Source organism: Atractosteus spatula, chromosome 2, assembly GCF_055471065.1.
Source record: "Atractosteus spatula isolate fAtrSpa1 chromosome 2, fAtrSpa1.hap1, whole genome shotgun sequence".
NCBI lineage: Eukaryota > Metazoa > Chordata > Actinopteri > Semionotiformes > Lepisosteidae > Atractosteus > Atractosteus spatula.
This window is the reverse complement of record NC_142707.1, coordinates 33,803,092-33,825,604: the sequence shown is the minus strand read 5'-3', so window position 1 is coordinate 33,825,604 and position 22,513 is coordinate 33,803,092. Positions and strand designations below refer to the sequence as shown.

Genomic DNA, 22,513 nt, shown 5'->3' with positions numbered 1-22,513 from the left:
ACTTACAATGAAAATGGCATATACCTTGTTTCCTTTATGTATTAAAGTCCTGCTGCATTTTTTCTTGATTTTTCCACTCTCTGTGTACTGGAGAAGGTCTTTTGGTTTTTGCCCTCTGTGATTCAATCCTGTTCATTGATCACGTCCTGGACAGACTCCCGTGCCTCGAAAACTTGCCCGTTTTTTGGATTCTCTTTTGGATTCTTCATGGCACTTCAGTCAGTCAGTGGCTTCAGCTTTCAGCTTTTCAGCTTGCATGCGGATCCAGTCTCATGGCTACTGTACTGTCAGGTCAGTGTAGCGGTTTCACCAATAAAAGGTAAAAGCTTTTCAGGCACTTTCTGACAAAAACATGCACTAAAAAGCCAAATCTAAATGATCAAGAGACTGAAGACGACTGAAACAGTAGATTTAAAACCACCAGCTCTGCCATGCACAGATGTTCAGCTTCACGGTTTAACCAAGCTTCCACCAACATCTTGAGGGGTTCCTAAACTTAAGACTCTCCTTCTCTCTGGAACAAAAATGTCTTTTGATGAGACGGGGCTCTCCCATTGCTTAAGGCAGAAGGCCTTGGATATTTTTATGAGTAGAACCCCCAAGTTCTGCAGTTTTCAAATACAAATAATTCAACTTTCTCACAGCATTGTTCTCCACCCAAAAAACCTCCCAGTAAAAGAATTTGTACTTCACAGTCACAGTCAATTTTGCAGGTCCTTTTCCTGTTAAAATATATAATTTTTAAGGTATTCTTCATTCCTGATTCAGAATTCTTTGCAGCCAAGTCAACAGGATGGGCAGAGCGGGTCCATTTGTAGCTGTTATCCAAACAGGAACATCTCTGCAGAGAGATGGGCCACCCAGCCACCTGTTACTGACCAGCTGGCTGAAGATCTTTCAACGCTCCACTTCCACTATTCCTCTTCCAGCAAGATTATGCTCTTTGCTGTGCTACACTGAACTGACCAACGCTAGTAAGAAATATTTTGTAACCCTCTAAATATACCTGCATTTCGAAACCCTAGGTACCTTGGTAGTACTATCAGCGGAAAGCTATAACACAGCTTGGTGAATATATTATAAACATTTGCTAACACATTCACTGCTCTACTTTCAAAGAATAAAGCAAGACCATGGGCAACAAAGATTGGAATTAAGTGTGAGAAGCTTTCAAACATTTGTGAACTCTAAATGACAAAAATATGCTTTTAAAGAGGTTCTTAAGTAATTATAATTAATTTACTGTATATATAAAGCATATTCATTGAAGAAAATCCCCCCTCAGCATGTCTGAAAAATATTAAGTGCAAAAAAAATGCCAAAACTTTTTTTTTTGGGGGGGGGGAATTTGAAGATAAAAGATTTTCCGTGATTAAAAGAAATAGAAATGACTTGTTCACAGTCAGAGACTGGATAAAATAACACACAGGCTCTGCTGGAAAAATACAAGAGGCCGAGGGGCAAAAGGAATAATGTAGCCAAGTCCGTTTAATATAAGGGCGGAAAGTCAAACACCATGCCAAGAAAACACAAATGTGCACAGAGGAGTGGTTGCAGGTACATCAGATCTGGCATGCAGGCAGTACAATTAAAACCCAACAAGAATTGAGGGCAAAATGAACAAGAAACCAAGACTAATCAAAGACTGCACACCTACATTGAGTAATATTTTACATCATTTCTATTTCAAATCCCCATCCAGTAAGCATTAGTTTGCAGCTCAGCAAATGCTAAAAGAGGGCGATGAAAACGTCTGTAAGTGGTTTTTAAGTCCGTTTTCGATCGCATTAATCTAGGTGTAGACCAGCAGCTAATATTCCACAAATCTGTTTACACTGAACTCCTAGAAAGAGATCTCACCCTTTTTATAAATATTAAGAGCAGTAAAATTCCCCACTATCAAATTGCTTATCTACAATTACCCGTTAAAGGGACAGATTTAACCATAGATCACTGCTTTTAAATCCTGAAAAAGTGCTCAGGAGAATGTGCCGCCAATCCTGATCCAAAGTCTTTTGTGAATGTTAAAAAATGAAACAGGCGATTAGAAAGCGAGTTAAACTATTGTGTACCAATCTTAGCAGTGCAGCAAAATAACTATCTAAACCCCATAAAAGAGTAAAAAAAAATCTCAAAAATTAAAGAAGCACAAAATTGTAAGTCTCTTAATTAACTGGACAATTTCTCAGGGGAATGTAATTTGTCTGGGTACGTGGGGGGGAACTGCATTGATTTCTTACAAGAAACATAACTGAAACTGTACAGCAAAAATCACTGTGTCGGGGAAAAAAAGCTCAACTGAACAATTTTATATTCAAAGGTCTCAAAGCCAATAACAAGTACACATTGCCGTATGCATTTCTCGGTTCCTTAATTTGGTTTTCCCTAATCCCTCACTTGAGCATTTTATTATCCTGATCTCAGCTTTGAAAAATTCAAGGAAATGTCTGCTCAAGAGGCAGGTTACGTCACGAAGTGGCCTCACACAAAGACAGCAGAGGCTGGGAAGCAGTCCCTTCCTTTACCAAGACAAAATGTCACCCCACCCCCATCAGCTTTACATCCACCCACTCCCTTCCTCCCCCTGAAATACTAATACTTCATTTTTTAAATACGGGCATGTTTTAAAAAGATTAAGACAGACACTGATAAGACATTACTAAAGCACCCTTTAGTGTCAAGATTAAAATTGTCTGGAATGGGTACCGCCTGTCACAGAACGTTTCTCTTTGTTTGTACTGAGGCACCTGTGCGGCAGAGCTGATGCTGCACTTGGAATTAAAAATATCCTTGAAGCTGGCACACTTTCACTGTGTGAAGTAACAACCACAATTGCAAACCTCTGCTCTAAAAGAGTTCAGATCCCAAAACTCGTACATGGAATTACACATCATGTGAAACGCTGGTGTTTGTACTTTTCCCACGATTGCAGAGAATCCAAGACGATCGGTCAAAATGCAACACATGTGATTAAGATTCTGCCAGTTATTAACATCTTCTGGCCCTGGCGAGTGCGTCGTGCGATGGACGCGTCCCATCCAGGGTGTATCCCACCTTGTGCCTATTGCTTGCCAGGATAGGCTCCAGCTCCCCCATTACCCTGAATTGGATAAAGCAGCTAAAAAATAGATGATGAATTAATCTTGTATTAAGAGCGGTTTAGTAATAAATCATCAAGAAAATTCTGGAGCAAACACTGTACAAAGTCCTGTTTAGGGAGGATGCTGGAAATAATGCACTTTAGGATATTTCTGAAATCAATGATTGAGTACAAAAAAATAGATTATCCAACAAACAGGTCAGCTACAGGCACCACATACCGCTGGTGATTAAAGGACCATCAGCAACAGGAGTATTTCAGGACAAGGGTTGAGAACCACTACTATTTTTCACACTGCATGTTGACTTTTTGGACTCATTTTTATTATACTGGAACCTGTATTTACCTTTAAGTCACCAAAAAAAGTACTCAAAAATAGTTCACATGCTGCAGAATACTTACTGTACATACTACTGTGCAAGCCTCTAATTCTGCTTCTTGTACAAGAGGCAGGTTGTGGCCTTTAATTATTTTTCACTGTGATTACACAGAGCCTGTTCCGACACAAAACGTATCTGTACAGCCCTACTTGACTTTAAAAAAACGACAACAGTAGATTTATAAATTTAAACTAGAACTGTCCAAATTCAAAAACCACTATTATTCTAAGGGGAACAATTCCCCATCTTCCCAGATCCAGGACAGTGTTTCCACCCCCACCCCCCCAAATCAGTAAATACCGTTTATAAAATACTTTTTGGAGTAACACACAAGGCACTCTGCCATACCAAACATCAATAGTTTTACTTCAAACTTTACGTTTAAAAATAAAATGCAAATATAACGTATGGAAGTATATTTACTTTTCTGAAGGTCACCAGACCTTTATGTTGGCTTCTGAATTCACTACTTGGGAAAAGAAAAGCCGTTTCTCCTTCAGCAAACAGGCCAACCTGGCCACACAGCTAGCTAAAGCGTTCGTGTACAGTAGCACACCTTGATCAAATTCCACACGTTCCTAGATTCAGAAGAACAATTCTGAACATCTTCGTCAAGAGGCAGACAGATTCCCCCCCACAATCTCCTGCCCTTACTGTTAATGTGCAAATAACGGCACTGGCTGCTAACATTTTTGAACATGTGATAAACCGATACACTTAAACCTGAAATCTGTGCAAGTGCACACAGATGCTGTCGACACAAGGACAGAAACGGGTTGCATGAGAAAAAATTCTCAGAAGAAAAAACAAGTTTTTATGTGTATGGCAACTGACTACATGAAAAAGCAGTGAGGAAAAGGGGATTTACCCCTTCAAGTCAGGATGGATGTCTGTTCAGTAAAACGTTGGGGAAATTCACAACACTAATGTTTACCATTATAATAATTTCTCATTTATTATTTTGCTTTTCAGTGTCACAGAATCAAAGTAGTCCTCAAAGCCTTGCCGACCTTGCATTTTGTAAAAGTCTTAAAATTGTTTACAAAACAAGAATTCAGGAACACCTATATGATGTACTGTTTAATGCATACAGTAAGAACAATTTGTGCTACACCTTAAAGGGGAATAGCAACACTATTTTTATATTTTGAGGTTAAAAAAGAATTGGCATTGATGAGTGCATTTCAAACCACTATAAAAGTAAATAGTGCCCAGTAACTTGTAAAACTTCCAAATTACATCACAAAATAGAGTTTCCAGGTATGCGGCTGCCCTTCCCACGTTCTGCGATTCAAAACGAGTCAACAAAACTTCCAATTATGTGTTGCAGCCTTATTAAATTAAGAAGCAGGCTTCTGAATACATCTCTTTTAGTCCAATAGAAATACTGTTCCCGATTTTAAGACGGTTTTGCTGTAAACAACTACTACTTGTAAACTCAGCATGCAGATCTCATTGGAACATTTCTGCAGTGAAATATCTGCTGCACAACCTGTACTTATTTGCTCCTACAGTGCTGTGAAAAAGTACACCCCATGAAAAGGTGTGAGTTTCTCAACATATTTCCATCTAATGATATTTGATCTTCATTTCAACAATATTGATAGACAAAGGTGACCTAATTTAACAAATAAATTATTTTTGCAATCATTTATTCAACAAAAAAGGTCAGAAATGCAATTGTCTGCTGTGGAAAAAATAAGTACACCCCCTAGCTTCAATGGCTGGTGTTGCCCCCTTTGGCAGAAATCACTTCTTGTAGGCGTTTCTTGTAATTGTCTATCAGTCTCCTACACCTACATGGAGAAATTGTTGCCCACTCCTCCTTAAAGAACTCCTTCAACTGTGTGATGTTTGAGGGCTTTCTTGCATCTATTGCCTGCTTTCCTATGGGTTCCTATGCATTCCTAAGGGGTTAAAATCTGGGCTTTGACTTGGCCATTCCATAACTCACCATTTCTTCTTTTTGAGCCATTCTTTTGGGGATTTGCTTGAGTGTGTTGGGTCATTGTCTTGCTGCAAGGTCCACTTACGGTTCAGCTTCAGCTTTTTGACAGATGGCCTCACATTCTCCTCGAGTACTCTCTGGTACAATGTGGAATTCATGGTTGAATCTATGATAGCAAGCTGGCCAGGCCCTGAGGCAGAAAAGCAGCCCCAAACCATAATGCTTCCACAACCATGCATTACAGCTGGTACGAGGTTCTTTTGGCCAAAGGCAGTTTTACATTACCTCTGGCCAAACAGCTCTACCTTTGTCTCATCCGTCCAGAGCACACTGTTCCAATAGTCCTGATCTTCAGCTAGGTGTTGTCTGGCAAACTTCAGTCGTGCATCTATATTCTTTTTTGAGAGCAGAGGCTTCTTCCTTCCTGACCTCGCATATAGGGCAAAGTTGTGCAGTCTCTTTCAGATGGTTGACTCATGCGCTTTGACATTGACTGAGGCAAGACTTACCTGTAAATCCGTTTATGCTATCCTGGGGTTTTTGGAGACTTCCTGCAGCATCTTTCGGTCAGCTCTTGGGTTGTCTTTGGTGTGACGACCTGGCCTGGATAGATTGCCCATGGTTTGAAATTTTTGTCGATTTGTAGATGATCTTTCGGACAGTGGAGTGATTGACGACAAATTGCTTAGAAATGGCTTTAGAACTCTTCCCAGACTCATAGGCATCAACAATCTTTTTTCTGAGAGCCTCAGACAGCTCTTTTGGTCTTGGCATGATGTAGCCACACACCTCAATTGCTAAAATCAAACCAGACCACAGGTTTCTGATGTTTATAGAAGGCAGTGTCCTCCAAGTTACTCTCTAATGATGTTCTAATCATTTGCACCTGTTTTGGTGCACCTGATTCTAATATTAGGCATTTGATGCAATGTACTAACTTTTTCTGCACAAGGAAATTGCATTTCTGTTGTTTTAAATAGTACAAAAGAGTGCAAAATGTGAATCAATGTTATTTTTCAAAATTAGATCACCTTTACCTATCAGTAATGTTGAAATTAAGATCATATATCCTTTTGTCCAAAAATGTAAAAAAGAAACCTTTTCATGGGGTACTTACTTTTTCACACCACTGTGTATCACATTACATTAGTCATTACAGTGACTAGTGAGCAGGAAGTGCCGCATCATGTTGCAAATTGTGGGAACTCGAAAACGAGTTTGTGACAACATGGCGACTTACAGTACATTCACAAAGTTCACAATTTTGTGCTTAATTTGAAATTTGGAATTTTTTTCTATAACGTCAATGAATTGATTTTAATAACCAGTCTGAGAAATTGGGACGGCAGTTCCCCTTTAAAATTGAATAAACAGCTGAATATCACATCACGGCATTTCTAGTTTGAAAGCACATTCTAGACAATATATGCTGTGTGAAAGCAGTTGTGCACCAGGATGAACAGCGAAGCCTGGGAGATGCACAGACAGCTGGGAAATCTGTCCCCATGATTTTGCAGCCACTGCTAACCTGCCTTTGTTTCACAATGTATACTAAAATAAACCTAGAAAAAGCCTTAGCCTGCATGTTACGTTTATCCTTTGTAAAACCTAAAATAAGTAAAAACCCTCAAAGATACCATTTGAAAATAAGTCCAAGAACTAAATTCCATGCAAAAAAAAACCGTTTTTGAACAGATTCTTTAAAAAATTGTCAACCTCAAACTTGAACAAATAAGAGTTCACTAAAGAAGTCCAAGTGGCTAAAAACCTCATCAAGGAAAATAATGTTCATAGGTGCAGAAGGGTGAGGCTAACAGACTGTTGATAGCAATACAATCTCACCTATGGGCAACTCCAGCAATTTCCACCCCCACTAACAGTCTTCCCTTCACAGTTTACTCAAAATTAAGTTTTATATTTTAGTACAATGACACATTTCATATTTCTTATTATTTATGAGTTGGACTCTCTGGCTGGGAGTGGACCCATTTCCATACATTCCTGTGGGGAACCAGTTCTTAATTTACACAGTTTTTTTATTAAGGTTTAATTTTTCAGGAATCCCTGTACTGCCTAAATTAAGAACTACCCGCAATCATAAATTATCAGTAAAAACAAAAATTGGGCAAAAAAAGGAACTACAAAAACTCACCTTGGTCAAATGTTCTTGTAACACTGTATTTATAATGGAATGCCCCGCAGGTGGACAAATGCGGATGAGATCATGGAAATACTCGCGTTACTGCACCCGTTTTAGGTACAAAACATCAGGGAAATGTGGCTGATAACGGCTACACCAACATGCTAAAGGAAGCCACCGGGATAATGAGGGCAGGAATGTCAGTGTCCAGGGAGACACCAAGTATGATATCACTGACGAGTGCACACTGAAGTCACAATAACTTAAGAAGGTTTGACTCACGACTGACAGTGGTCAGGGCGACAGTGCGTCACCAGTGCTGAGCAAGACTGGTCTATCTAAATGACGGGTCACAAGGATCGCAATTTTGCTTCAATCTGTCTCAGCATGCCAGCTGGAAGAGAATGTACTGCACACACAGACGCAGGGAGAGGTATCAGCCTTGTTGTGCTGTACAAGTGGACCAGCCCAGAGGTTGGCGAGGGGATGGCGACGTATGGGCTGTTACAGTATGGATGGAGATCACAGTGCTGTTTATTAAGGCCACCTGGCTCTTTACATAAAATTCCTCCTTCATATTTCCGCATGATGACACAAGGACATGTGTCCATTTCTCGTCTCGGGCATGGCGCAACATGTGCGATGGACCGGGCACCCTGTTCCCCCTGACACGAACCCACACAGCACCTGAAGGTCACGCCGAGCCGCTATGCGCCGCCTGGAGCCAAGGCCAACAACACTGACCGAGCTGCTTGTAGAGGATCTCAAGCTGTACGCAATTTCCCTGGGAGAAAGGAACACTCTTAGCACTGAGGACCCATCAGAAGTAAGCACCACCAACAGCAAGCAGAGGACACGCAAGACACTGAACTTGTTGACTACATGGAACCCCTTTGTATTGAAACGTCCTTTGATTTGTGAAATTGAAACAGTAACGTATGTTAAGTGCTCCAGTGTTCTGTGTGGCCCATTTTCCTGCCTACAACATAAGACCATAACATATTCCCATTTTCCAAAATTTGACCCTCAACTCAAGGCCGCACAGGAGCACAGTGGTTAGCAGTCCTGCCTTACGGCACTGGGGTCCTGGGCTCAATTTCTGGGGTGCCACCTGTGTGGAATTTGTATTTTCACCCTGTATTCACGTGGGGTTTTGACAGGTGCTCCGCCCATAGTCCAAAGACATGCTGGTAGTTTAACTAGCTTTCAGAAAAAGTCCCTGGTGTGTGTGTGTGTGTCCCCTGCAATGGACTGATGTATCTCTACTTGCACATGTTCCTTATGAGGATAGGCTCTGGCTCCCCCGCAACCACGTTTAGGATAAAGCGTTTGAAAATGGAAGGATGAATGGGCGGATAGATCGTCAACTCAAATGTTGCATTTTACATTCTCTCAGCTCATTGGGTTAGCACGGATTGTGATCTCTTAACTATAATTAACCATTAAACAATGGTCATATCTTTATACACTGCCTGCACCCCTAATGGGACCTTTAATGAAGTAATCAGGGATCACAGCTTAACTCTTCCAAAGGACATCTTTTTTAAGTTTCTTGGCTACTAAATTAATTCCTAGTTAAACACTGCATGAAAGAATATAAAATGTGGAATATTCCATTTTCTCACTGTATGTGCACTATTTTTTCTAAATCAATAATCTACATTATTCAACATACTGCCAAAATGCTGTAAAGGGGACTGTCACAAATTCACCATATTTTAAATTTATGTTTTTCCCTTATTAACCTGAAAATTCAGACAATCAAAACCATAAAACCTCACCCCATATTTCAGTTATATCCAAACCCTAAGGGAATTAAAATTAAAAGAAAAAAGCATAAAATTAGAATTAACCTGCTATCCAGGGGAAAATAAAAATCAGCCTTAAATAAAGAAGGCACACTCACGATTAACAAGTCTTCCCTTGTACAAATTAAAATGCTAGATGGTTGTACTACAGAAAACTCATCTCAAAAATTAAAAATGTCAGCAATTTCACCAGAAAAACTCGATTCGCATGTCCAGACAACAACGCACACAGATGTAACTTTTAAAAAATCCAGTTTCATTTCCAAAAGTGGCAGGCCTACCACCGTCCCAGAAGACGGCCTTCTGGTGTCAGCATTTTGCCAGCGTCGTCACTTTTAAAGAAGTAGCCTATATTAACACCAACACCTCACATCAAACTGTTTGTTACACTTCATCACACCAATGTCAAAGGAAATAAAGCACCTTTGGATATGGAGTTGCTTAAGATGGCATTTAGTTTTAAGATTAGCCTTTAGATTTCCACATTATCGGGACGACGATGACAAGGAACTGTTGATTACATGATCAGACAACACTATTGATCAAATATTTTGTCACACAATGTTCCCAAAACCACTGTTTTTCTTTAAAACTGCTTTCACATTAAAGTGCATTACCAGGCCAGTAAAAATAATCGTCACAAAACTTCAATCCACCGCCTTCCCATCCAGCCATATATAATATATAATTGAATTTTATATTTTACATTTAGTGTGAATTAACCAGTTAAGCATTTTAAAGTGCAACACATGAAAACTCCAGACTTGTCATACCAGACATGAAGCAGTAAAACACCCAACCCCAGTTTTACAGCAGTCCAAATCTAACATCTAAAACTTTCTATATTATCTCTCTTAAGGGTAACCAGAGATTTCTTTAAGGTCTCAAGAGACAGCTGAGGAGCACAGGCCTAGATAAAACCTTACACCTTGCTATCACTGAGCCATTGGCTGCTTTGTTGTCATATGAATGCTGCCCTGGCCTTAATGTACAACGTGAATACAGGATATCAGTAATGGTTGGCCTGGAATACATTACATCTCACAATAAAGAGATATCCAATTTCTCAGTCATTTGAAACTACCCAACTGCTTTGTAGTCCTAAAAATTGCAACTGAATGTGCAATGAAATCCAGAGACCAGCCTGGACAGCTTGTGTGAATGAAGTAGTGGTACTTCGACTTCGATTCCGAGTCACTTATCTACAAAAAACATACAACGCAAACATCTAAATATCATGTGGTGTAAAAAATCATGTAGTATTTGGCAATTTTTATACCTATCCATATGCCACGTAACAAGCAACTGCTGTAGATTGCAAATGTGCCTTAAGATACTCAAATCAGAAATAAAAAACAAATAAGTCTAAGTGTACTAAGCCTTGATGTGAACAGCAAAACATTACTATGATAGTTCCAAACTTAACCCCTTCAGCTATAACTAAGCTCCACCCTTTGACAGTGTGATTCAGCAACATTTACCATGAAGATTATATATCCATTTTCTAACCGTTTTATTCAATACGGGTTGTCATGAGGGAGCCAGAGACTATCTCAGCAAGCAAAAGACACAAGGCAGGATACACCCTGGATAGGACTCCAGTCAATCATACAAATACACACACTCACACCAGGGCCAATTTTCCCAGAATCCAATTAGCCTACCAACGTGTTTTTGGACTGTAGGAGGAAACTTGAGCACCTGGAGGAAACCCACACAAACATGGGGAGAACATACAAACTCCCCACAGATAGCACCCCAGGAACTGAACCCAGGGCCTCAGCACTGCAGGGCACCAACGCTAATCACTGCCCCACCATGCAGCCCTGGAGATTACAATGCAGTCTGAAAGCCTTATTTGAATAAACAGTTTTTTAACACACAAAACTGTTACAGGAGTACTCTGGAGGGTAGAAAACTTCTCCTATCATTTCTTTTTTGTATGCCATAAAGTAATGACCTGTTGTGAACTACAAGTGTTTAATCCTACTGATTGATTAAACTAGTAGCCTACATCACACAGCAGCAACATGCTGAGCCAAAAGAGCAAAGCTGCAGAAAAATAATGGATACTTTTTCATAGCATGCAATTAAAAAAAGATATATATGTTACATATATATTCCCAATGACCTACTATTGAAACTGAGGTTTGGAAAAGTTGCCTGAACAGCGACTTGAAGGTCACCTGTTATCCATAACCAGTTTCTTTGCTGAAAATGTATTACATTTTAAAAAACACCCATCACCAGTAAACCACTTAGGGTGTCAGCTCCACAGTAGTCTGGAAGTGAAGGACACAGGACAGGATGAGCTACAAGTTCAGGGCACAAAAGCACTGTTTCAAGAGCACGATGAACTTGCCCAGCATGTAATGGGGAGTAAGAGGAAACCAGAGCAGAGAAGTATGTGTGAACCTGGGGGGAACATGCAAACTCCTCACCAAAAATGCACCACACCAGCATGAAACCAGACCCCAGGGGGTGAGGCAGCAGCACGACCCTCCATGCCTGCTGAATTCGGACAATCGGATACAAACTAAAATATGCAACAAACAGCCCATGCCTCATAATGAAACTCCACCACAAAAACACACGCTAGAGGCTAGCAGGACTGGGCAGTACATATCAAGGTATGGATCTACGAACGACAGCCAGACCCTGAAGTCTAAGAGCTTCACCTTCCAGGTCTTTGTGACCCCACTGTCCGATGGGTTTTGTCACAACTGAATGTGTAATTTGAATGAAACCCAGATTTTTTTTTTTACAAAGCAGAGATGCTTGACCTGTTTCCACTACTATAACTAAGATGTTTTTTATTTAGCCTATCAATAAATAATTGTAGGCAACCCAATAATAACATTTTTTGGAAGGAGATAAAAAGATATCATCAATAACAATATCAGCACCTAGTATGCTTAGCTGGATTCCCAAAATCCTGATATTCACAGCAAATAGAAAGACCACTGCTGAAGGCAGGTTACCAAGTCAGATTGTCGTCTCAGCCAATGGATCCCACTGGAATCACTCTTTCCCTGACTAAAGGGTTTGTTTGAAAGGGACAATAAAGCACAGTGCACTCTAGGTACAGTAGACTGTTTGACCAGGAGTAAAAACAATTATACCAAAGCTCATAATTCTTTGCATATTTCAGGGTAAAATGGATAATCTCTTAACCGAGACCATTAAAAAAAACATGCTGGTCATTTCTGGGAGGATGCAAAACGTGTTTGGAGGTATTAACTTCACACATGAACAGATAAAAGAATTAGCGTACATTTTCTGGACTATAAACCAGAGCAGCTTTGACTAAACTTTCCCCAACCAGGTACTCCCAGAAAACAGACAATTCTGAGGCAGAAAGCTGGAGAAACAAAGACAGCAGGGCAATTCCTGACGAACAGAAAAACTCCGGCCGCTGGCAGTCAATGTCAATGTCATTGCCCACGTAGCGCCAAGGAGGGTCCAGACCGACCACAAACTAAGGCCAGTTCTTACGTGGTCGATCTGGAAGCAGTTTCTCTTCATACTACCCCGGTGGCAACTTAACCGGGCACCTCCAGACCAGGAAAACCCCAATGACTGTGCGATCACCAAGGGGAATCCATCACTAGCTTGTGACTTTTAACAAGGCCTATGCTGCTGTAACATTATATGCTTCAGGGCAAACGTTACAAGGAGGGGTTCTTCAAACTAAAATGGCAGCTCGCAAAAATGAACGCTACTTTTCTATTTTGAACATGGATCACACTCCCTGATCCACGGTCTGGAAGCAAATATTGATTAATTCCCGTTTTTCCCGGAACCGATGGGCAGAAATGCTTGCATTGTTTAAGGTGCACGAAGACACCGAACCCATCGCGCTGATAAAACACCATTTCCCCCCAGCAATCCCAACACAACATCCCGGTCCTCTCCGTGTGTTGAAACGTGTGTCAGAGAGTGACACGAGAGAAAAAAAGGCCGAACTGGTCTCTTACCTATGGTGGAGATGAAGGTGGTGTTGAACGCGTCGTCGGAGAAGCGGAACAGCACACAGGTCTTTCCCACGCCCGAGTCTCCAATGAGGAGCAGCTTGAATAGCAGGTCGTACGTCTTCTTCGCCATTTAAATCAAGGTTTGTGGGGTTTGGGTCGTTTTAAAATAGTGACTCGATCGAAAGAAAAGAACCGCACACACACAAAATAAGATTAAATGGATCGTTTAAAAAAATCAATCTACCGATACAACTCTTCTCCTCGGAAACTACAAAACACGGGGTGCAGCACGGAGTCCTTCCGGATCTGAGCTACTCTTGTCCTTGAAAGGCGTTTTATTTAAATATTTTCCTCCCAATTTTAGCTCCGTTCCCCCCACTTTCTTTCTCTCAGTCGGGACAAAATGGCTCCCCCTCTCAACCCGACTTACTCTTTCTTCTAACTACTATTAGCTATTTCAAATATTCGGCGTCCCCAAACATGCCAACCACTTCTGATCTTGGGATCGGAAACACGATATATTTTTCGGGAAAAGTTTGCAGTGCGATTAGCGCTATCCGCAGCTGCGTTCGCCCTTTTTATCTTTATTTGAAGCTGAAACACAGACGACCGCCGTCGCCTTCGAATAGAGCCCCCTAGGCGACACCCTGGATTCGAGAACACACCTCCTCCCCGCCCCTCGTCTCTAGAGTCGGAAGCTGACTTGCTATTCATCCTGCCTTTCAAAGAGGCGTCGCATTATGATGGGCAGTTCAGGTCAGTCGTCATGCCCCCAAGTAGGCGTACCCCCCGAGCTCATATGTTACAAAGGGCAAATGACTGGTACTCGCCCCTTTCCGACATGTCGGCTCTGTGTGTTTTACGTGGGTACGTGTGCAAGTATGAAGTGGGTTGAGCCAAAATGGCTCCTGTTTCGCTAAGGTCTGTATTGATCTTTGAAACCCCGTGGGGCGGGTTGTCTCAGTTTTTTTTTTCGTATCTGGTGACGAATTTATAACGAACCGAGCTGAGAGTAAAACTGAATGATGTCATTCCATAATGTAATTTACATTGTAAGGCGCAGGCGTGTTTCAGATCAGCAGACACGTTGGGGCGGATCATGAGACCTAGAACGGGTTAGTTAGGTCTTCTCCTGGGTAGCGTGGGGTGTTTCCCTCGAAGGTAGTGACAAAAATCTTTGGCTGGATTTTTTTGTGTGTGCATTTTTCTCACTTAAAGTATTCATTACCATATCACAATACAGCGGTTGCAGTGATTGACCACGATGCATTGTAATTTCCAGTTTATTTGCATGCAAAATATTCCAGCCTTTTGATTTGGGATTCGATCTTTCATAAAAGTAGTCTTGTCTCCTCCATAAGGGGAAACCTCGATAGTCTCGAGTCAAATTTAAATTCAAAGAACAAAGTAGTCATTATATTTCCAAGATTGTATTGTTTAAATCTGCGCGTAGTTACTGTGTTTACGTGTTTGAGTTACCTTTTAGAAACAGTTATTGGATTAAATAAAAATAAGATAAGATCACATAATTAACCACATACAATTTCTTGCATTAGGAATTTGTCTTTTCACATACCCCAGCTTGCTCTCCATGAGACACACAGATAGGGAGAGAGAAGCCTGGGGTCAGAGCACAGGGTCAGCCATTGTACAGCACCCCTGGAGCAGTGGGGGTTAAGGGTCTTGCTCAGGAGCCCAACGGCGCAGATCCTTAGCTGCAGAGCCACCGCTCCACCCAAAACTCATAGCGACAGCTGAGTTCAAACTCTTGACCTCCAACATGCAAGGCACACACCTAAGCCATTACACCACACACGTAATAATAAATTGAAACATGTTCCATAGTCCCCCCTCCCCTAGATGCCTTATAGCTGTATTATAAATGATGTGATGACTGATATTGCGAATCTATGGTAAGGTAACATATTAGTAATACATGTATCCTGGGTAATTATTTTACAGTCACCTGTAAAATGAAAAGTATTGAGATAAGGAGATCTGAAAAAACTCCCTACATGGTCACTGTAAGGCTAGAGCGACCACAGCATTTGACAGAATAGTTTCAGTTGCTTATTTTTTCAGTGAACAGAAACTTTGACCATACAATGATGTGAAAAATCGTCACACTGAATAAAGTCAGGCCTTTCCAACACTGCCCCGGCCTGGCCATTCACCAGAAATTAACCTGTGCACTTAGAAGAGGATCTTCACCCATTTCCCCATTACCCTACCAAATCAAAAAAGAACAGCATGGGCTTCAGATTCTTGTTCTGTCCCATCACTAAGTACTTAATTCTTGATGTCTGTTCATTCATATCTAGCTTTGAGTGTATATATGTGATGCAGTGTGTAAATAATGACCACAAATTACTGTCATCCCTAGTTTCAGATTAGTTGGGGAAAGTTTGGCTGGCAGTTACTAGCAATTTTATGGCACTATAGGCCTTTAATATGTACAGTAACATTTGATATCCCCAGTATTGCAGTTTAATGCCAGTTACTGAACAAAGTTACTACATTTCTGCGATTTCTATATTGCCCCCATGTGCCTTTGCATGTGATCACATACTGTAACTGATTTTCAGCATTTTTACACACACATAACAAACCCGCTTCTACTAATATTGCAAATCAGTTGCAAGTTGCTTTCATTTCCACAAAACGCCCACATTCTTCCAAATGTTTTCCTCACCTGAAGGTTTCATTCCCTCACTCTGAGTTCTGAGAAATGTAACTTTACCTGACTGCCTTTTTCGTGTTTTTCTTGCCACACTCTATATGTCGTGTTATGTCATTTGCCAAACCGCTTATACCATACGGTTTCACGGGAAGCCAGAGCCTACCCGGCAAACAACAAGCGCAAGGCAAGGTACACCCTGGACAGGGCGCCAGTCCATCGCAGGGCAAGTACAAGCCAATCATACATGGGGACAATTTGGAGGCCACGGTAAAGGCCATGGAGGGAAATTTGGCCCGGATACCAGGATAACTCCCTACTCTAATCGAGAAATGCCCAGGGATCTTAAATGACCACTGAGAGTCAAGACCTCAGTTTAACGTCTCATCCGAAAGACAGACATTCTTTATGTAATTTTGATATTTACAGATAAAATGTTACCATACACTATATGCTGTTACTTCACTATAATTTCTAGGCCATTCTGTCTATTCTTAGAGAGCACCCAGACTGTACCTTTGACATAAACTTCATTTCCATATGCCATAAATAAAACTAAATGGAAAGGAATTTATCTTTTTCTCTTATGTTCACAGACTATGGCTTCCCAGTTCCTTCATGGCAGCACAGAGTGAGACAGGACCCAACACTTTCTCACATCTGTTTACATTCATTTCCAAAAAGCACCCACTTTTTCCCAAGCACGTTTACCTCATCCGAAGGTAAACTTGGGCTCTGAGAAACGGAACTTTTACCAAGCCTTTTTCATGTATTACTTCATGTGATGAAGTTTGCGATCTTTTATAGCATTAAGCATTCCCAAGACTCAATATGTTAAACCATCTCTCCCTGTCTAAGTACTCTATACAGTGCTTGGAGAACCATACCATAATAGTAATATGAAGTAACAGTTATACATTAGTATTACTAATTAACTTGGTAGTAATGCTTCTTAGGCCTCCACTTCTTATAAATGAAGCTAAGCATTTGTTTTAACTTTGTACCTTCTATTGTTTCCATTTGTGTTTTACTTAGTATTTATAACATGCAATAACTTGAAGAAAATACTGGCTCAGAAGAGGTCCTTACATATTCAACATTCAGAAAATATGCTATAGTACCGAGGTACTTAGTATTGAAAGCTAAGAAACGGTGGTTTCTAAAATCCTGCATATACAAGGAGAGTAATTTCTGAAATGTGTTTTGAAAAGAATGGGAATATTTTAGAATCTGTACATTGGTGGAAATATTTGAACAAGGAGCAAAGCAGATTTATTTTTTTTAATAAGATGAGGTATGCAGTTTGTTTCTTTTTGTTTGATGGCTGAAAAATGTTAAGCCTTTTGTGCCTGTGAGTGGGAAGAGCCACAGGTCTTATTCTCCATATCCAAATTGGAGTATGAAAGATTCTGAGTTTTTTTTTTTTCATTTTTCAGAATCAGGAATATGTTCCTGATTTTCCCCCATAGTCTGCAAGACATTAATTTAGGCTTTTTACATAGTTTGTTTTTGTTTGTTTTCCAAGCTTAATTCAAAACATAAGACAAATTTGAAAGAACTTAATATGAACTGAAAGCTTAGTGGAAGCTTTATTAGAATCACAATAGCATAGTGCAGGAAAATAAAACATAATTGCTAGTGACAAATAAATGGTGACACATTTTAACGAGAAAAAGAAATAATGAGGGCTGGGGTAACTAATCTTTTAATTAATTAATCACGAGACCCTGTTCTTGCACCTTCAAAATAGGATACAAAAGTGTGCTCTTTCTCCAGAAGCATAACTTCCTGTGAATTCCACAGGATAGACTAATTGTAACATTCGAAAAATGTGTATCAGAGAATAAAACCTGGCAAAAAAGGTCAATTGAATCTTAAGCTTGTTTTTAAAAGGATGTTATTGTGAATTGTGTGTGAGAAGGTGTGCATGCAGTCTAATGTGGTGCTTGATTACATGAAGACCACTCTCAGGCCTGGCTCCAGGGGTGGGGCTCATTGTCCCTAATCTGGTCTGGGCAGGGTTTTCTCAGTTTTTAGTGGAACCATCATGGGAGTCCAGTTTAGGTCATCCTTTGTCCGGCTCCCCACCATAGACCAATTTGCCAAACATAACCCTACCAGGAGCACAGCTCTCCAGACAACATGGGGGCACTCCAGCTCTTCCACCACAACAAGGTCAATGTTCCAGAAGGGGATACTGTATATCTCTATTATCTAGCCTGGGAGCTCCTGCGAATCCCCCAGGAGGAGCTGGATGCTGGTGCTAGGGAGGGGGAAAGCTTCTCAGCATTACCACCTCAACCCTCACCAGGAGGTTAGAAAATGAAGGAAATATTTTTTAAAAAATATCCTAGGATAACTGTCCATTAGTATTATGTCCTTCAGAGTATGCAATTCTGTTGTACAGTGTACAGTATGTGCAAAGAGTCAATTGCCATATCAGAAAGACTAAACAAGGAACGATTACATCAGAACATGGCAAGTACAAACATGTCAAACAGGGGGTGATGTGCTTTCAGATCAGACAAAAAGGGTACACTGAAGAAGAGGGATCATCTCGGTGAAAACTGAAAATGGAGTGAGTTTCTATTCAACAGTATTGCTTCAGTTGTCCTTTTTTTATTTTGTGGAAGACCCTGCCAGGTCAGCGTTAGCCCAAATTGAAGACTCTAGTTTAAATTTAAATAAAAAGTAACTTAACACTGACTAAACAAAAACATTATGTTCTTTCTGTGTCAGGAAAACATGTTTAGATCTTTCATCATCGATATCTGGAGTTCTGTAGGGAACATTCTAGCTTTTTGGAATTTGCAGAGATCAGTAAAACTAGTTATAACGCTCAGGAAAGACTTTTCAAGTAACTTTCTACACAAATCAGCGCCTAGCATGTCCAATTACATTTCTGTTTGCTTCACATCCTGTACAAATTACCTTAGAACTTGTCTGGTATAATTTGTAGGCTTGAGGAAATTCGCCTTCTCTGTGGTATGTTTATATATTTCCAGTAGGATGGGGTCATTTGGTTGATTAATTTAATGTCAGATGAATTGAAAAAAAACCTCAAGATTTGAAAGATTCAGGTCACCATTAGATCTCATGCCATAGGAAGAAAAAAAAACTTTTTTTGAATGATAACAAGAGTAGTAACACAAACAGTGTTCTGTTTTTCTTACACAGAAATCTTTTTTTCTGTCATCTGAACTCAGCATGGGTATATGTATCCACTATTTCTAGTACTGTGTACATTTTGTTTCTATCAGGAGGAAATTCCTTGTTTTAAATTACATGATAAATTATCATGTTTTGTTTTCAATTTAAAACAAATAAATTTGTGGTAAACATTTAATATTGTCTCATTAAAATATACTGAAAGGCATAACAAACCCAACAAATCTGATATTGTATACTCATGAGACAAAACAGAATGTATGTTTTGAACTGGTGTCAGTAAAATATAGCTTAGAGATATTTTCAAATGTAGAGTGTTCTTTCAGATTGGTTGGAATAATGACTTGCAAGGTTTTTGTAAAACCCTTTAGCACAATTTATAAAAGTGCTAAAAACATTTTTCCTTGTTCTCTTGGGTTAATTCCCCAATCCTTTGATAACAGTGAAACATAAGTGAAAAGAAAAGTGAAACATAAATGGAAAACAGAATCTGAAACAGAAACTGATGATGTCTTATAATAATTCTTTATTTTAAATGCAATTACATGTTAAGTAATGTAGTTTTGTTTTGAATTCATATCAAATTTACTTCAAGTTACTGTACAATCAATTCATGGACAACAGTAAAAGAACTCCATAGGGGAAGAGCCCGTAAAAAAATACTGTTACAAATGGGGGGTTATGAAAATAGAGAAAACCAGAAATTGACCCAGCAGATTAGTCAATAATAAAAATAAATATTCATAACCAACTTGTAAAAATAGTTGGTATAGTTAGAGGCACATTAATTATTTGTTCTTTGTCACAGCTTTGATGAAAAGAATAATAATTCAGGCCCACTTGGGTAAACATATTTATTAACAATGACAAAACAATCACTACATACAACATACTGTATACAACACAGAAGTTTTCTCCTATGTCTAAACCACCCAGAAAATCCCAGGCTGCTATTTGATTCTTAAATAATGCCTACAGAGGCCAAAGAGATAAGTTGCCTTCTAAACTAATTAGAGTACAACCTATGATTAAGCCACTCTCTCTAATCCGAAGGATGGCGCCTTTTTACGGTATAGTGTTCCCGACACTATACTGGGGTATTAGGACCCACACAGACTGCAGGGAGAGCGCCCCCTGCTGGCCCCACTAACACCCCTTCCAGCAGCAACCTTAGCTTTTCCCAGGAGGTTTCCCATCCAGGTACTGACCAGGCTCACAAAGAAAGTTTGACACATGCTTTCTGCATTAGTGGCACAAGCTAAAATAATAATAATTCTTGTTATGAGTTTAAACAGCATATATTTTATACAATATTTATTTTAAACTGCCATTTTAAAAATGAAAGATGTTCTTACTTCCTCTTTTTTCTGAAACTGTGTAGATGCAGGGATATCACAGTAAGTGGTAATCCATCACAGAACATTTAAAGGATTGAAGAGTGGAGCCGGGAGTAAATCAGGACTCATCGCTACCCTTAGGTTTTGATGCGATGTCTGTTCTTTCTGCTTCACTGGCTCCTAACCAGTGTCATGTGCAGCACCTCTGAGCCACCAAGGGGGACCTGGCTTCAGCTACTTCCCTGGCCGTTCCACTCCAACAGACTTGACAGCCTAAGAGATGTGAGGTCAAAGCAAGGGAGTGGCTGAAAGTCTGTAATAGGATGTGTGAAGGTGCAGAATGTCTCTTAAATGAAAGATTAATTGAAGTGGAGGTATATGGCTCCATGCACAGAGCTGTAGCATGATAGGTACTGATCATTCTGTAGACATGAAACTACTGTAAATAGTGCCAGTATATTGGTTGCTAGGAAGGATCTTCGGGCTAGAAAACCTGTTTGCTACAGAAAGCGGTGACTCCTCTCTGATGCAAAAGACGGAATACACACAGAAGTGATGTCTTAATAATAAAGACGTTCCTCAATAATACTAGTTATGATAGTTTTCCCCGTACTGTCTTTGCTGTTTATCAATTCTCCACAATAAGAAAAACGTTCACAGTGACAAATAGGCACTAAGATGTGTTCAGTTTGCTCAGGGGAAGTGATATTTTCAGAATGACATGCTAAAGCACACATTTCCAAATTAACATTTTTGGAATGTTATTTCCATTCTATTTTTCTAAGTAGTGGTTTTGTCAAGTAAAGCACCATGGCCAAAAGTGGTTCAGTCTCTGTCTTAACTAAGCGTTCCCTTCCCTGTCTTGTTCATATACCCATCTCCTGAAGCCTCTTCATAAGGAAGTTTATCTGGACTGTGCTTCCATTTGATAAACAATCACATTCAGTCAGGCTAGGCTACTTCGGTTTTCATAGTCGTGGTGAAAAAGCATGCGTGGAGTAAAAATGAAACTCAGCTCTCCACTTGTGTGAACGTCTGAAGTAGAGCACAGTACTTTCCATGTGAAGGTATACTGTAGATTTCAGTCATTGTGAGACCCATTTTTGTTTCTTGTGGCTGAGTGAGGAAACAATCCTATCTGCAGTAGTAGGGAATTCCCAGAGAGCTTATAACTCAAATAATCGTCACACACATATATAGTTTCTAATACTGATGTGCTATCATTTTTGGACGCCTACAATTGAGACTGTTGCAGAAATGTGTTCCTACAAATCCAATCTAAGGTATTTACTGCATAGATTGCTATTTAGGTTGACCAGTTTTGATTCTTTTGAAAGAGACATAAGAACAAAATGTACTTAAAAGTTCAACTTCTGGATCCGTACCTCATTTACTGACCATATTTTCGTGTATTCGAATTGGAAAAACATAAGAAAGGTTCCAAATGAAAGCTGGGCATTTGGCCCATTTAGCCCGTTTGGTGTTCTAAGGAGAATAAATAAGAGTATTTATAAGAGTATTTAAATAATAGTGTCTTCAGCCATTTTCCATATACAGTAAAATCCTTATGTGACAATAAGACCACAATTTGTTATACACATCTGCAGGAATCTGGACTGAGTGGCACTGTCACATACTGTAATTCCAGCCTCTTCTGAAAAGTGAAATAAAGTTTGTAAATTGTTGTCTTATTACTGTAAAGACTTGTAGTTATTTCTCCCATTTTCCTGTTTATGTTGCCTGTTGAATTTATCTCCATAAGTGAAGATAAGCGCCCTTTAGTGCATTCTTTGATTGTCCACCCTGTTTAAGCTCTGTTTAATAATCCTTTCTCGCTGCTTTGGTTATTGTTTGAAGGTGCCTGAGAGGAGAAGGGGCTCACTGTGGGGATGTCCTGGTGCTGTGAAGTACACATGAAACAGAGGCCATAGTCTTTACTTTTACTTCTCATAATTGCAGCCTTTATTATCATTCTTTAACA

The 22,513-nt window shown here is 39.9% G+C and overlaps 1 protein-coding gene across 1 annotated transcript in view; it reads right to left on the bottom strand.

Annotated features, from left to right (window-relative positions):
• Positions 1–14,066, bottom strand: part of rab10 (RAB10, member RAS oncogene family) — a 39,203-nt gene extending 25,137 nt beyond the window's left edge. Inside the window, exon 1 of the mRNA XM_088928104.1 lies at positions 13,354–14,066. Coding sequence (XP_088784230.1) covers positions 13,354–13,480 — 127 coding nt within the window. The 5' untranslated portion in view covers positions 13,481–14,066. The remainder of the gene's footprint in view (positions 1–13,353) is intronic.
• Between the last annotated feature and the right edge of the window lie 8,447 nt (positions 14,067–22,513).